This window comes from Stegastes partitus, unplaced genomic scaffold, assembly GCF_000690725.1.
Source record: "Stegastes partitus isolate 25-593 unplaced genomic scaffold, Stegastes_partitus-1.0.2 Scaffold2206, whole genome shotgun sequence".
NCBI classification, from domain to species: Eukaryota; Metazoa; Chordata; class Actinopteri; family Pomacentridae; genus Stegastes; species Stegastes partitus.
The window spans coordinates 47,810-62,796 of NW_007579937.1; the positions used below are offsets into that span (position 1 = coordinate 47,810).

Consider the following 14,987-nt stretch of genomic DNA (forward strand, 5'->3'; position numbering starts at 1 on the left):
ATATTATAATACACCAGCATGTAAAAATCCAACTTTTTAAACCTCAAAATATCACTTTTATTTCTGCAATTATTATTATTTTTTTAAAATATAGGACAGAACAGTTAATTATTTTAAAATCAAAATTGCAATTTGAACAAATGTATGCAGTTGCAGTTTATGCTAAACGAGGTCCGATCAGTAGACAATGAGGTTAATTCTGCAGTTACATTTAAACTAAATCTCATCAGACTGAACTGTCAGGGGGCGTTCAATAGCCACACGTCATATATATTTTGCAGCACCTCTGACCCACAGTTTATAGTGTCATGTCAGTGGTTTTACAAATTCATGCTGTCCTCCTTTTGTGACTTTTTTTCTGGTGCATTATGTGGCGATGCTCCATCATGTTTTAAATCTATTATAAAGTGAATATTTAACTGAGATACAACTTATATGTAAAGGTGATATCACAAATCAGATTGCAGAATGTGCAATTACACATTCCCAACACATCACTCAACCCTGGTTTTCCCTCAGTAACACAATGACCCACACTGAAGCACAAACGAAGCGCATGTTCACGTCCCGTTTTACACCTGGATTTATTGATACACATACTATAAAACAGTAGTAAAGGAGCTGGATAACAACAGTATTTTCATTGCTATAAGTCCAACAGTACAATATAAATACAAAAACACGCACAGAATGTCTGTTGACAAGCTACAATTCAAATAGAAAACAAAGAGGAGATACAGTAGAAACCGAGGAAATTAAATCAGTGATGTCGCTCTGCAAAAATAATCTGCTTTTTTGACAAACTCGAGAGCCAAAGGTTACATGTAGTCACACAACAGAAACATTCAACTAGTGCAAAAAAGCCTCTAACGTAATATTCTTAAACTACACGTTATCTAATATATATAATATATATTCATTTATTTATATATACCTTCATATAAATAACCCCTTAATTTGGCATTTTATCATTCATAAAATAATTTAAACGTCCTAAACAGACACTGAGTGGCACATTTGAAAGCGATGGAATAAAATTTAAAAGCACTTTTACTCGTTTATCTCTGCACTAGATATGTGGTGAGAGCTTTATAGTGTGTCGTGTGGTGCGGTTAAGGGCAGACTGGAAAACAGAGGAGAAACAAACAAAACCCAGCGGTTGATAAATGTCTGTTTTTGTTTTTTTTTGTTGTTTTTTTTTTTCCTTTTTCCTCCCCAAACGTCCGACAGACCCACTCTATCCCCCGAGCCCTTGAATGACAGAACACAACTGGTCGGAAAGTAAATTAAACTACATACATTCCAGTATATACAAGAACATCCCGTCTACCCTTCACATGTAATACAGCAGAATAAAACAGAAAAAAAACAACAAATCTTTAAAAAGGCCAAAATACCTACAGGTGCTTTAATCCCCTTGTTTTTCAGTTTTTATATTATTCTAAGACATTTTTTTTGCCGATTGTTGTTGGTGCATTAGATCATGTTTCTCTCTCTGCAGTGGCTTTTTGTCCAGCAGTGACATTAGGGCTGCTTTCTCAAACCAACTGTAGTCTCCGGTGTGTGTGTGTGTGTGTGTGTGTTGCAGCAGCACAGACGTTGCCACAAATCTGCTGTAATTATTCAGTCTGATCTCCCAAACAGGGGAAACTCTGAGGATTACAAGCGGAGGTTGCCAAGGTGCAATCAAGAAGCTATTAAGGGAGCACTTGACTCCAACAATGCCTTTAATAAGTGACGAGACGGGGTTTGACTTCTGTCGGCTTACGTTGGCGACGGCGACGGGCCGGTCAATTAAAAGAACGTACTTGCAGCAAAAGTGTGGATTAATTCTGTTGGCAGAGTCGTGCGGGAGCAGATTTGGCTCGGTTCTCAAAAGAGTTTTAAGTGCACAACCTCTGAATGCAGATAATTGAATAAGGGCTCGTCCACATGTACACGGGTGTCACTTCAAACGGAGACTTCTCCACCAGCTTCTACGTCTGCTGCATGCCCTCGGACGTCTACTGGGAGGCTTCGTTTGACGTCATTTCACAGAGGATTCAGTAATTTCTGTTCACAAGTTCAGCTTGCAACTCGAATATTTATAATTTCAACAGGCTTCCAACAGTTAAACGAACAACCCCACCATCACCTCCAATGTTGACATTTAAAGTGCTCGCTTTGTCAATCCAACAACTTGGTTTCAGCTTGGTTAGTTCTGATAGTCGAATGCCTGATTTCACTCCTGATAGGTTTAGATGTAGTCACAGAAAACTGAGCTTTCAAAGTTTGTAGTATCGACATGCAGACTGAGGAGAAACTGAGTCTTTGGTTTGTGATCGTCTCGTTTGTTTACGTGAGGCGACTCGTTGCAGTGGTTTACATGTAAGGTTGTTCTTCCACTATATTGAGGAGCAGAGGTGTTGGAACAAGTCCACACATATGATTCCCTCCTTCCTCCATGAATCATTGTAGCTGGGTTCTGATTGGCCGATGTGGCTTCAGGGTTTTCTTGCTTCTTGTTGTTTTGTCTCTTGACAGCATTTCAGTTGTTCTTTTGTGGATGGAATTTTAATTTTTTTTAAAGGCGGAAAAATATTTTTCAAAAATACCCGTGTACATGTGGACTAGGCCTTCATCTCACTGGTAGACGTCTGGTTCATCAACCACTGGCGTCTACCAAAGGTGTAGCGAAACACCAACTTTAGTTAAAGGTCATAAAAATGTTGGTTCTGTTCACTGTTGTATTTTGACCGTTGTCTTTTTTTTGGTTAATATTCAAGCAAAATTCCTAATTGAGAACGGTGTACGCCTTAAACGAGGCCTTTTTTGCATAGTTTTCATGATTTGAGCCCCAAATTGGGAGAACAGAAAGTTGTTTTCGAGAATAAAGTATAAATGTCTGTCGTGTCATTTTCAAGTGCAAGTCTTGTGTGTCGACCGCCAATCAAAGTGAACTTCTGGTCCTCGTGATCCCTTTATAGCGTTCCCACTCAACAAGATCGTTATTAGCCTTTTCATAGTAACGTTGTTTAACAACAAAAACAAGTCGATAATGTGAAGTCAAACATGTTGCATTGTAGGTTCGGTGGAGGTTTGCCACTCTTTCATACAGTGATTTTCATTTTATTTTATTTTTTAAATACATTCTTACTGAAAAACAGAAACCCTACAGTAGTGCACCGCTACATTTTCCACTTTTTTCTTCTTTTTTCTTTTTTCGACGGCCTATCACGTACAAAGTGCTCAGGACAGGACTGGTGTGTAGCGTACAGTGTATTTCACAAAGTTTATTCATTTTTGTGCTGAAATGACATTAAATCTTATACATAGTCGTCTCCCCTCTTACAGCTGTTTCTGGAGCGGGTAGTTGATTTAAAAAACAAAAAAAAAGAGAAGAGAAAAAAAAAAGAAAGGAAAAGAACTTAAAAAGGGAACAGATATCTGCTTTATCTGAACCGTGGTGTGTGTGTCTGTGTGTGTGTTAGTGTGTGTGTGCGTGTGCTTGTATCCACCAATAGCTGCAGCTTTTGTTGCCCATTTTGATGCAGAGAACATCGAAGGTGACAGACAATTTAGATCTACATACGGCGGAGGAGGGGATGACTCTGTGTCGCTTCGTCTCCGAGGTAACGTCTCCCGTCTCGATAAGTGGTTAAGCCCCCCGTCAAACAGTGATAAGCACCGACGGCTCAGTGGCACAGAGTTAGTGGGCGGGATAGAGGTGCAGGAAGAGGTGGGCGACTGCGAGTTTGTGAGTGAACGTGAAGCGAAACGTTAGTCAGACGATGACGTAGGCGGGGTTTTTTCGTCTCAGGACCGTAGAGGGCTCTCGGTGGCGGAGTGTTTTCTGCACCTGTGTGTGTGTGTGTTTAGGTGAGTGTGTGTGTGTGTGTCAGTGCGCTTTGTGTTTTCGGTCTCAGTCGCTCACACCACCGTGGCAGGTCTGCGGTCCATCTCCTCCTCCAGCTTCACCATCTGCTGCATGTCCTTGGCCTTGGAGAAGACGGGAAAGAAGTCAAACGCATGTAGACGCAGCGTGAGGTTCAGTTGTGTGTCTACGGGGGACATTTCACAGAGGAGCTATCCGTCTTTTTCTGTTGACAAGTTCAGTTTACGACTCACCAGGGCTGCACGATTAATCAAATATTAATCATGATTTTGGCTTCGCACAATGAAGCGAACATGATCGACTGCAGTATTAATATTTAACCGTCGTAACAGTTTCTGCTCTTGTAACATTTTTCACTGCACCTCTGTGGAAACAGCAGGGAAATCAAAAAATGTCTGATGCGCAGTGTGACACAGTTAGGATGCCATGAATCATATGTTACATTTTTTTGAGTATTTATTTTACATATTTAAAAAAAAAACTTGCATCAACATGTTTAATCTCTCTAATTTGAGCCCATACTTGCTCTGTGGAAACACAGCCTGCAGTTCAGCCCAATAGTCTGAATTATTTTCAAATGATTGGCTTCAAAGTTGAGTTGAAGGGTGCAGAATTTTATTTTATTTTATTTTTTACAAAATCTGGTGCAAGTGGTTTATTATTTGTATTTTTTCCCCCCGCCAAATAAGACATGTAAAACTAGGTAATTTTGATGAAAGATCTTAATTTAAGTTCAGATTTGGAACTGCACATTCACCGTCTCAAAGTTTAAAATCTGACGGTTCTTTTTCTTTTTTCAGTTTCTTGCTGTCATAAATGGTGTAATTTGTAAAAATAGCATGCCTTTTAAATCCACTTTTTGGAGCCCAGGGAGCTAAAATCTGTACTGTGCTCCTAGAAAACAGCTTCAAGCTGGTTAAATCTAACGTACGGACGTCTTACTTCACTCCTGTTAAACACATTATTGGTCTGGCTGCAGTAACTGAGTGGAGACGAGAGGCTTCTCTGTGCACAGCATCGACTATAGCCTGCGTGAGACGTTTAGGGAACATCTGTAGATTTGGGTACAATTGTAGCTCTCGGAGATGCACTAAATGAAGATGAAGATTATTTTAAGTCTTATTTTGATGCAGGTTTGTCCATTTGCAGGATTGTAGCGCAACATGGACGTGAAGGTGCAATAAAAACAAATCAGTGGATAATCATGATTATTATTTTGGTCTTAGTCATGCAGCCCCACAACTCAAACACTTCTACATCCAAGTTTGATCTGCAGTTTGAGTCCTAATTGTTTTTCTTGCTCATTAGTTTAGAAAACGGAGGAAACAAACGCGTGTCTGTCTGTGTTGTGACTCTGTTGGGCGTCTGTCGCTGAATCCTTTGGCAGGTAATATAAAGCACCTGCTTAGCTGGAGTGATGGCTGGCACAAATTGTGTGCAGCAGGACACTGTCACATACTATGAAAGCGAATGATTATGAGCTGGAGTGAAAGCACAGTGGGGCAGATTGTGAGCTGGCTGTTTTTTTTTTTTTTGCTTAGTAATAGCTGGTGAGTCATGGTGATAAATGACTCAAGCTGGGAGTTGGCTCTACCGACACCCAGAGACGTGCAAGCTAAAAATGTGGGAGTGGGATTTCACCACACAGAGGGACAAAGGAATCATCGGCTTTCTTTTCTTTTCTTTTTTTTTAAAGTGTGCAAACCCTTCAAAGACGGGGCCTGTCATGTACTGTTCCCCTGCTTCACTCAGCGGTGAGTCACTTCAAGTGCTCGTTATAGCAGCCGTTTAAATATATCCAGAATTCAACGGGATCAGCAGAAAACGGAGGTGGTGGAAAAACTGAAGGGATGGAGGGGGGAGACGGGATCACAGAGAGACGCACGGACAGAGAGGAAGGTATCAGAGGTAGAGTTGAGCGAGATGGAGATGCCTACCTTGAACCTGTTTGTTTGCATGGTGTGATTTCAAAAGCTGTGCCGGAAGAAGCAAATCATATTAACAAAAAAACCAAAACAAAGGAAATGTGCAAACATGTAAGATGTGTACAGGTACTGTGACAGATGGCAAAAAATAAAATGCAAAAATGGGCACATGTGAGCTTCATAGACAGTCAGGCTACTTCAAATTTAGCAAGAAAATTAAGTGCTTGTCTGTAGAATCTCTTACAGCAATTCTGATGGCAGCTTTGAGGAACACTTCCTGCAAAACTAATTAGTTCACATGACTAGTGATACAAACTGCAGTCATCATCTAGGGAAGGACTGAGCCAGAGGACTGCAGCCTGAGTTTCATTTACACTTAAAACTCCAGTAGAGCAAAAGAAGGTCCATAAAGTGATTCTGGTTTGTGCAGGAAGTGGATCTAATGGTGGATTTTAGCAGCTAAGATGGAGAACAGCAGTCCTAGCTGTTGGCTGGCGGCTCATAAATCTCCAGTGTACCGGCGCTGACATTTGAATCGTTAAGTACCTGCTCATTGAACTTCTCCAGTTTCTCCAACTGTTCTCTCTGGTTTTTCTCGAGCTGCTCCATCTCTTTCTGATGCTTCATGGCGAGCTGCAGACAAACAAAACATTTAAATAACGGTTCAAGTCCATAAATATGTACGAACAGAGAGCTTCAAAGCCAGAAAACTAAAAGCACCGTCAGTGTTTCAGGGCTGACTGAGTGCGACCTTCTAATTTTTCTCTCTCTTTTTTTTTAAAAAACTTTTGGTGGAGCTACTACAAAAAAGCAATAATTCCAAGCAAATGTTTTGTTTGAACCACGAGTTCTGTGGCGTTCAGATTGACTTGTTGGTCGAGTTGCTCTCATCTGACTAAATCCTCATCGCTCAGAGGGTCACCAGTGTTCCTTTCATAAGAAGAAAAGTGGCACATCAACAGCCTTCCAGGATGAATCCATTAGTTTTGGTAGAAGGAGGGACAGACTACACATTTTATCACAACTTTGAACTCATCCAACCTAAAGGAGACTGCTAGGTCCAACTTATTTAACCCTTTTTTTTTTGTGGAACATTTACTCTAACAGGTGGCCAAAAAGTTGTGTGTAAAATGTATAAATAACTGTTTATATATTACAGCTCAACAACCAACACGGCAGATCATCTAAAACCAGCAGCGAACTTGTCTGTCTTCAACTTCCCAGTAGCAGTAATATAACTGTATTTTCAGAAAACAGCTGCATGAATTCAGTGTAAAATAACCGCATTAAAAAGATTCAAATTGCCTCAAATACTGGCTTTTTGCATTAACTCATCATTAATTTAGGCTAATGAATCTAGCAGGTACAGTAAGCTTGGTGCACTGTGGTCCATTTAACCACGAGATAATGTGTAGGGTTTTGTTTTTAAATGTAAGATTTTAATCAACCATGTTGTTTTTTTTTTTGTTTCACTGAATCACAAACTAGTTTTGCAAGATGTATTCTGATGCTTGTTGGTGTATTTTTTGTTGCAAATGTCCCCCTGACCTGAGCAGGACAGTCTCTTAAAAGTGAATTATTCAACATCTAATTAAAGTGACAGAATGTTTTTAATGTTGATAATTCATGCTTAGATTCTTTTCTACACAACGGTCATTGAGAAAGGCATCAAAATCAGTACAGTGGTTTTTGTTACAATCAAATGCATGTTCTAGTTGATGCTCAGACTTTTTTTTTTTTTTTTTAGAACATGGGAATGATTCATTGTATTTATACTCTGCTGGAGTACTGACAGCCATCCGAGCATTTGTACACAAACATGACATCTACTGCATGTGTTGTTGTTCTTTTTTTAGCTGAATACTAAAACTAAACTACAAAGCGACCTACCCGCTTCCTCTCGTCCAGGAACTTCTTGGTGTTGCTGCTGTTCAGCTCCCGCACTCTCCTGAAGAGCGACACGAGACAACCGCAGTGTTCAGTAACAATTCAACATTTAACAGCCAACTCAGCTGAATGAGTCCCATCACCTCACCTCTCGCGCTCCGCCTTGTTTTTGATCGTCTTGTCCTGGCTGATGGCTTTACTGTTCTCCATGGACATCTTGGCCTGGTTGGCGCGCATCTCTTTGCTCTGCCTGGATTCAGAAACAAGCAGCCACGTGGTGAAACCTTCACAAGCAGCTTTAATAACAGCGGTAATACTTTCAGGGTTGTTCGCAGTAATTTGTGTAAACTGCTGAATCTGTGTGTGTGTGTGTGTGTGTGTGTGTGTGTGTGTGCGTGCGCGCGTGGGTGGGTGGATCACTGACCGTTCGTGGATGAGTTTGAGCTGCATGGTCTGCTGCTCCTGGACGGTGGCCAGGAGCTTCTTGAGGTGTTCGCACTGCTGGGTGACGTGACTGTCCTTCATCTCCTGCTCCTCGCTGCTGTGACTACTGATCAGCTCCGACCACTCTTTAGTGTGCTGCGCTGTGATGTCCTTTACCTGCACACACACACACACATACACACACACACACAGTTGTCAGGTATTCACAGCTAAGACACAAGTCAACTTTTATGGGAATGGTGCTGCTGTTGCACTACCTTGGCTTTATGATCGGTGTCTAGCGTTTGGATCTTATCTTCTGTCTCCTTCTTCAGCTCTTGGCAGTTGTTTTCTCTGCAAAGACACCACATGTACGTGAGTGACGAGGCTGGGTTCATGTTTCAAAAAGGCCTGTGTTGGGTTTGTGTTTGAATTGTCAGGGCTCCAGAGCGCAACTGGAAATCTGTCAAGAGCGACTAAACATTTTCATCTGGTCGCTCTGCTGCTCCTGACATTTAGCAGGTCTGTGTCTGTCTGGAGTGTTTTGTGTTTTGGCGTGGCAGATTGATGATGGTCTGCTCCGCTGCAGCTGATTCCTGTGTTTCTCTTGGCTGTGAGCTCCTATTGGCTGCTCTGGTAAACTTTGCCCTGCGATTCCACTCACACGTGATTTTCTAGGATGTGCACTGAGTCGCTGCTGATGGTGCTCCAATTTAGCTTCACAATATTGTCTGTAAAAGCTGAGCACTGCATCTGTTTGTGGCATTTGGTCATGCTTGTTTAGCTGTTTTTGCTTTATGAATTACACAGTTTGTCTTTTTTTAAGGGTGCAGTTGACCACAAAAGTCACAGTTTGGATTGTACCACATCTTTTAAATCCCAGATTAAATAGTTTTTCAGCACAGACAGACACTGCCATGATTGTCACTGTCCACATCTGTTGACATTCTTCATTCATGTGAACACACGACTTCAGCTCTGCTTTGAGATTTACAGAATTATTCCACTATTTGTAAGCAGGGTTGTGCAGAAGCTACCTGCTGTGGTCTGGATCACGTTCTTTACACTTGTGAGATAGTTTATTGGCCTTGGCAGAGGACGTGCCTCTCCGAGTGCCCTTCAAGTTACTTTCAAAGTACCAGCAGCAGTAAAACTGTTTACACTGTGATGGTCAAACTTTGTAATTAACCTGCAGTTCACATTTGTGCCGAGTTGCGGGTGAGGATTTGTATCGATTAACTACAGCGTGGTACCCCACTCGTCTTTATGGATGTTTTAATGTCCTTTATACACTTTATTACAGTCTGGTGATGGTGTTAACTTCCATTTGCTTTACTCCTGCTGTCACACAACACTGTTCTATGTAGCTGAGGCTGATGTGATATGTGAGTTAAACCATGTGGGTCACTCTTGGTTCGGGCAGGAGTCAGCAGATTGTTTTAATTAGGATCCAGCCAGTAGCCTCCTGTAGTTATGAGCATCCTGTTGACTGATCAGTAACAAACTCACAACTAGTCCCTGCTGCCAGCCTCTGGTAATATTCTCAGCCTTTTTTTTGTATTAGTCTCCTGAAGGAGGCAGCTTGTTACATGGTGTTTTTTTTTTTTTAATCATTTGTTATAGTCAGGAAACACAGATGACCTCCAAGAGATCACGATGTGTCCTGACATCCTCTTCACAACACAGACGTCTCTCTGTTACACTCATTATTGTATTTGGGGTAAATGGAAAAGTTTGGAGCCCCAGTTTGTAAACGTTAGTCTGGATATGTAAAGTCAAGTCACAGCACATTTAAAACAGTACGTAAAACCCTTTGGCACAACTGCTCATGTGTAGGTATAATAATAATAATAAGTATAATCTTTTTCCAGTAAAAATTAGGTCTGATTTTAATCCCGAATGAACCCCAACTAGTTTAAATACTGGGGTTAGGACTCTGTAGTGTCATTTAAGGTGTGATTTTATCAGACTAATTAACAAACTGGGATTAAAACCCAACAAAATGTTTATAAAATACTACTTTAGTAAATGACATATTAAAGCTGAGATCCTACATTGTTTTAAGTATGAAGAATAACTAATGTAATATGTAGCAAAGAGCCTACAGCATTATTAACTATAGAGATGAACCTTAGTAATTTAAACTAATGTGGTTGGAATCCTCCTTCTGATGCTGTGGTCAGATATCAAGTTTTATTATGATGTCTCTAATATAACAAAATCCAGACTCTGTCACCGAGATCAGAAACAGAAATAGGCAGGTGAAGCCCTCTTGTCTTTTTTTCTCCCTGATTTCTTTCGTCCCCACTCACCCTCGTTTCTTGATGGCTTTCTCTAGTAGTTTCTCCAGAGTCGTCTTCTCCTTGTCATGCAGAGACACCATCTTGTCCACCTGGGTGCAGTGGGCTTTCTGCATTGTGTTTTGATCCTATTGAGGGGAGAAAAAAAAAGAAAAAGCATTTATTATTTATTATTAGTTTTAACCTACATCAAGACTTTATCAAACATTAAGCCGATTTTTCGAAGCAGCAGCAACTAAAAACTGTGATTATTTACTAAATATATTCATATGTTGTTGTCCACACTGAGTCGGCTGCCATATTTATTCAGTCAACAGATGGATCTGGATGCTACTGATATGCATAAGTTACGCAATAGGACTTAACCCTGTGATAATTAATCAGCCGCCATGAATGAGCCACCGTCGTCTCGATGGTGAGCTCTGGTCAAAGGAACTTTAGCAAGTCTAATTTCTTACAACACGTTGATTGTGTGTTTGCATCTGTGTGTGTGTGTTTGTTTGCGATGGACGTTTGTTTGCGTGGTGGAAGATGAAAGGTGTCCCCTCCCTCTTCCTGTGCTTTTTTTTTTTTGCCCTCTGAGCATCAATGACTGTCCAGAATAAGCAGCTGCCTCTTTGCATCAACAACAGACGGATCCGCGCTGAAACAAATCACCCACCTTTGAGTGCTTCTTCTTTAAAGTGTTGAGCTCCTTCTGTTGCTTTTTTATCAGTTTAAGGTAGGTCTGCAGAGGGAGAGACGCTCGCTTTAGTCGTTTTGAACAAGGCATGTTGAGAAAAAGGCTGCACAGTAGTTTATAGGGCTGTAGTGTCCAGTTCGACCGGTCCATTGATTGGTCGACAGGCTTTAATCTGACCAAATTCTCTTTCGTCTAGAAGCACTACATCAACAACTTTCTAGGATTAATCCGTTATTCTGAGCGGCATGTTTTCACAACTGTGAGACTGCGAGGCTTAACTTAATTAATATTTAACGGACACCGTGTCAAAGGAGTCGTCTGTGTGGCTGCATTTTGTCTTGCTGGCCAAAAAGTCGAGCGTAAATTTTGCAGCAATCTGTACATCACAGCTCAACAACCAACCAGGCAGATCATCTAAACACAGCAGCCTAACTGGTCTGTGTTATACTCCTCCGTAGTTATTGTGCTGAATCACCAGTTAATATACTTTTCAGACATGATATAAACATGAGCAGGTGCAGGCTAGACTGTTATTTCAGTATAAAATGATTTAATGTGCTGTAAATACTAGCTTTTTATGTTAATTTGTACTTCATTAGGGCTAATAGGCTAGTAGGTAGAGTGTACTCAAAAGCCAGGTTAATTAATTTACAGATAAAGTGCAGATTTAGTCTGTTCCCTGCCAACAGTCAATTAGTTAAAGAGTATTTATGATTTCAGCTGACCAAGATTTTCTTTAGTTGACTGCAGCCCAAGTACTTCCTTCTATGATGTATTATATGAGTTCATTATGAGGGAAATATTGGCACAGAAGCATAACAACAGCGAAATAATACAAAGTAATTGATGCCTTTTAGTCCTGGCACAGACTTCAACCCTTTTAAAACACAATTCCCTGTATGATGTTGGCTAATCCTTCCTCACACGTCTCTACAGGCTGAACTGCAGCAGCAGCGACACCAACCTTCATTTGTTTTAAGTCATCAATGCTGACGTTAGGCACAAGTGCAGTATCTGAAACAGCAGCGGAAAAAAAAGAGATTTAGTTCTGACACCGTGTACATCCAGCATGTGTTTAACGTGTGTGTTTAAAAGTGAGCTCGTACCCTTCTTGGTTTCGGCTGTGTTGTTTTGGGCAGCGTTGGAGGTCTGGGCCATGTCTGAGCTGGCTTGTGGCGTCACACTGGCCTTCACTGTGTCTCCTTTACCCTTTCCCTTCTTGTCGTTCTTCGAGCTTCCGCTGGGAACGTCTGCTATGTCGTTCTACAACAGAGAGAGGACGGATTTAACTTGAATCGGATGCTGTTTTAATTGTATCACGGCAGTTACATCCCAGTGTTTCTATGACGGCTGCCTCTCCCAAAGGTCGATGCGTTGAAGTATCAGTAGAAATTTACCGATTCGACCCCTGAGGTGGAGTTGTACTCGCTATATCGGCTAAGCCTTTACCTTTAAGGACTGTGTCTTTGTGGGTAAACTGTGTGATGTAGGTCCAGTGTTGTGTGAAGTGTGTGACTGGAGTGTGCAGAAAAAGTAATCTTACAGCACATAGCTGCAGCCACTGAGTGGCACGCTAACGGGGTGATTAATAATCAGCCATAAAGGGTCTTGATGGGCCTAAATCAGTTGCGTACCGTGCTTACTGTTCTAAAAAGAAAGGAAGTAAAAGCCTGGTTCATGCAGCATTACAGCAGTGTGTAACTGTACCTCCTCCTCATCACTGCACATTTAGCCTGGACTGTAAAGCTACCACTAAACCAGCCAGACTCCAGTAAAGTCTTGTGAACGTGATTTGACTGGTGAAGTTCTGATTTAGGGGCGGCCTTAGTTTCTATTAACTCAAACTGTAGCTTGAGGTGTGTGAATGTGTTGTTTACCGTGTCGATTCCCAGAGCCTTCATCTGGTCAGCTCTCTTCTCCGCTATGGTCAAAAACTTCTTTGGGTCTGATAGAGCGTCCACAATAGCTGAAACACAACGAGAGCCGATGGTGAAGTATGAGACAGGAGACAGAGGAGATTTACTGAAAAGCCTGGTGGGTTTTAATAAGTCATCACAGAGTCTGTATTCTGAGAAAGTATATTAGTGAAGACAGGGAAAGAAATTCGCCTCTTGTTTAAACAGAGAATAGGATTTTATTTTGAGCTCTGCGTCTTCTCGGGAAGTGAGTCAGGCGGCAGAGCTTAAAAAGAGAAAGCTAATGGTTACAGCAGTGGCTCCTCAGCGAGAGCCCCTTGGCTTTATTTAATGGCAGCTCCGGTTGTCCTGCTCATTTGTATGCTTGTGCCTGTTTTAACTGTCTATTACTGCAGATTCACTCTCATCATCATTTGCGCCGTGCCATTACTGCGAATGTTAAAACCAACCCTCCCCGGGCAGAGAATAAGCGAGCGGGACAGTTGCCGTTTTTCCCCCCACAGCAGCCACTTTATTATCAGCCATGAATAATCTGTCAGTGTGAAACAAACCTGTAAAACCTCTATTTACACACTGCGGAACATCAAGCAATATACCGTACATACGAAGCTCTGCGTTTCGTGTGTGTGCGTTGCAGTTTTCTCACCTCCGAAGCCGTCGGGCACGTAGGTCTTGAGGATGATTTGGCAGAAGATGGTGGGCAACGACAGGGGCTTGTTGCCTTCGTTCCTCAGAGAGATGTGACGGTAGCCAGCCTGCAGGCCGTCCAGAGGCAGGATGCGCTGCCCAATCAGCTTGTTGTTGTCGTCGTAGACTGCGATGCGCAGCACTGCCAGATCCGGCAAGATCACCTAGAAAGGGAGGGAAGACGGGGAAAAGGTGGTTGGGAGGGAAAAGTTATTAAAGAAATATGGAGAGAGGAACAGAGAGCGGCGAGCAGAAGATCCAGACTGCTGATTCTGCTGAGAAAACGGGTGAATGAGAAACTTGTTGGGAAGACTACGCAGTAAAATGGCCTCTTTTCTGAAGCTAAAGCAGAAACGGCATCATTAAAGGGGAAGGTCAAGGTTGAAACTGCAGGGGACACTATCAGGGGACAGTCACTGTGTGATACAGGGAAACGGCGCGATAGCAGAGCAGCACAGAGCATATCTCAGCACTGACAAGGCCATCTCCACAGCTACTACACATCCAGGGAGTGGAGAATATCTGGTGTGTACGTATATATGTATGTGTGTATGTCTGCAGATGAGCTTCACAAGCTTTGGAAAAAAAAAAAATCTTAACTGGCCTTGTGTGTGGAGATAAGTGAGCAGAGAGGAGGATGATTAATATGAAGACGAAGAGGAAGGTAAGAGATAAGGCTGAAGAATACTCAGTGGAGATGAATGGTGGAGGCACCGCTAGCGTGTACACAATCAGCCCTGCTGGTGTGCTCTGTGTGTCTGTGTGTGTGTGTGTGTGTGTGTGTGTGTGTTGTCGGCTCATGTTGACAGCGGTGTGTGTTCACTGTACATGCCACACGGTGCTCTGTGCTGGTGTTTGAGGGCATTTGTGTGTAATGTGAGCGTTAGCAGCAGCTCTGCTCGTGATGCCCCTGTTTGATAGCACAGTGTAGGTTTGTGTGTGAGCAGAGCAGCACTGCGGCAGGCTGTGATTGATGGTGTGTGTTAGGAAGCTGGAGTCACAGTCATGGCTGAGAGACTTCCTATTCTGCTGAGAGCAGCACTATTACACACTCGGTTCTCCTGTTCTTTGGCTCCCTATCGCCCATCTCTTTCATCCTCCCTTTATTTCTTTCCTCTGTCTCTGTTCTTTTGTTTCTCTCTTCTTTCAGTAGTTCCCTCCTTTCTTTCTTTCTTTCTTTCTTTCTTAGTCTACTGTAGATTTCTAGATTTCATCCCACTTTCTCCCAGATCACTCCAGCAGTTTGTTTTGTCTGATTTTAGATTCTTTTCGAGATTTGAAATAATTTCTCTT

At 42.0% G+C, this 14,987-nt stretch overlaps 1 protein-coding gene across 1 annotated transcript in view; it reads right to left on the bottom strand.

The window, feature by feature from the left end:
* Positions 1-565: 565 nt before the first annotated feature.
* Positions 566-14,987, bottom strand: part of plcb4b (phospholipase C, beta 4b) — a gene marked incomplete at its 5' end in the record, with an annotated part of 30,928 nt that continues 16,506 nt past the window's right edge. The window contains 13 exons of the mRNA XM_008304385.1: positions 566-3,978; positions 5,812-5,848; positions 6,346-6,432; positions 7,690-7,747; positions 7,835-7,936; positions 8,111-8,286; positions 8,388-8,463; positions 10,422-10,537; positions 11,071-11,136; positions 12,056-12,105; positions 12,198-12,354; positions 12,969-13,057; positions 13,654-13,858. Of these exons, the coding sequence (XP_008302607.1) occupies positions 3,902-3,978; positions 5,812-5,848; positions 6,346-6,432; positions 7,690-7,747; positions 7,835-7,936; positions 8,111-8,286; positions 8,388-8,463; positions 10,422-10,537; positions 11,071-11,136; positions 12,056-12,105; positions 12,198-12,354; positions 12,969-13,057; positions 13,654-13,858 (1,296 nt within the window). The remainder of the gene's footprint in view (positions 3,979-5,811; positions 5,849-6,345; positions 6,433-7,689; positions 7,748-7,834; positions 7,937-8,110; positions 8,287-8,387; positions 8,464-10,421; positions 10,538-11,070; positions 11,137-12,055; positions 12,106-12,197; positions 12,355-12,968; positions 13,058-13,653; positions 13,859-14,987) is intronic.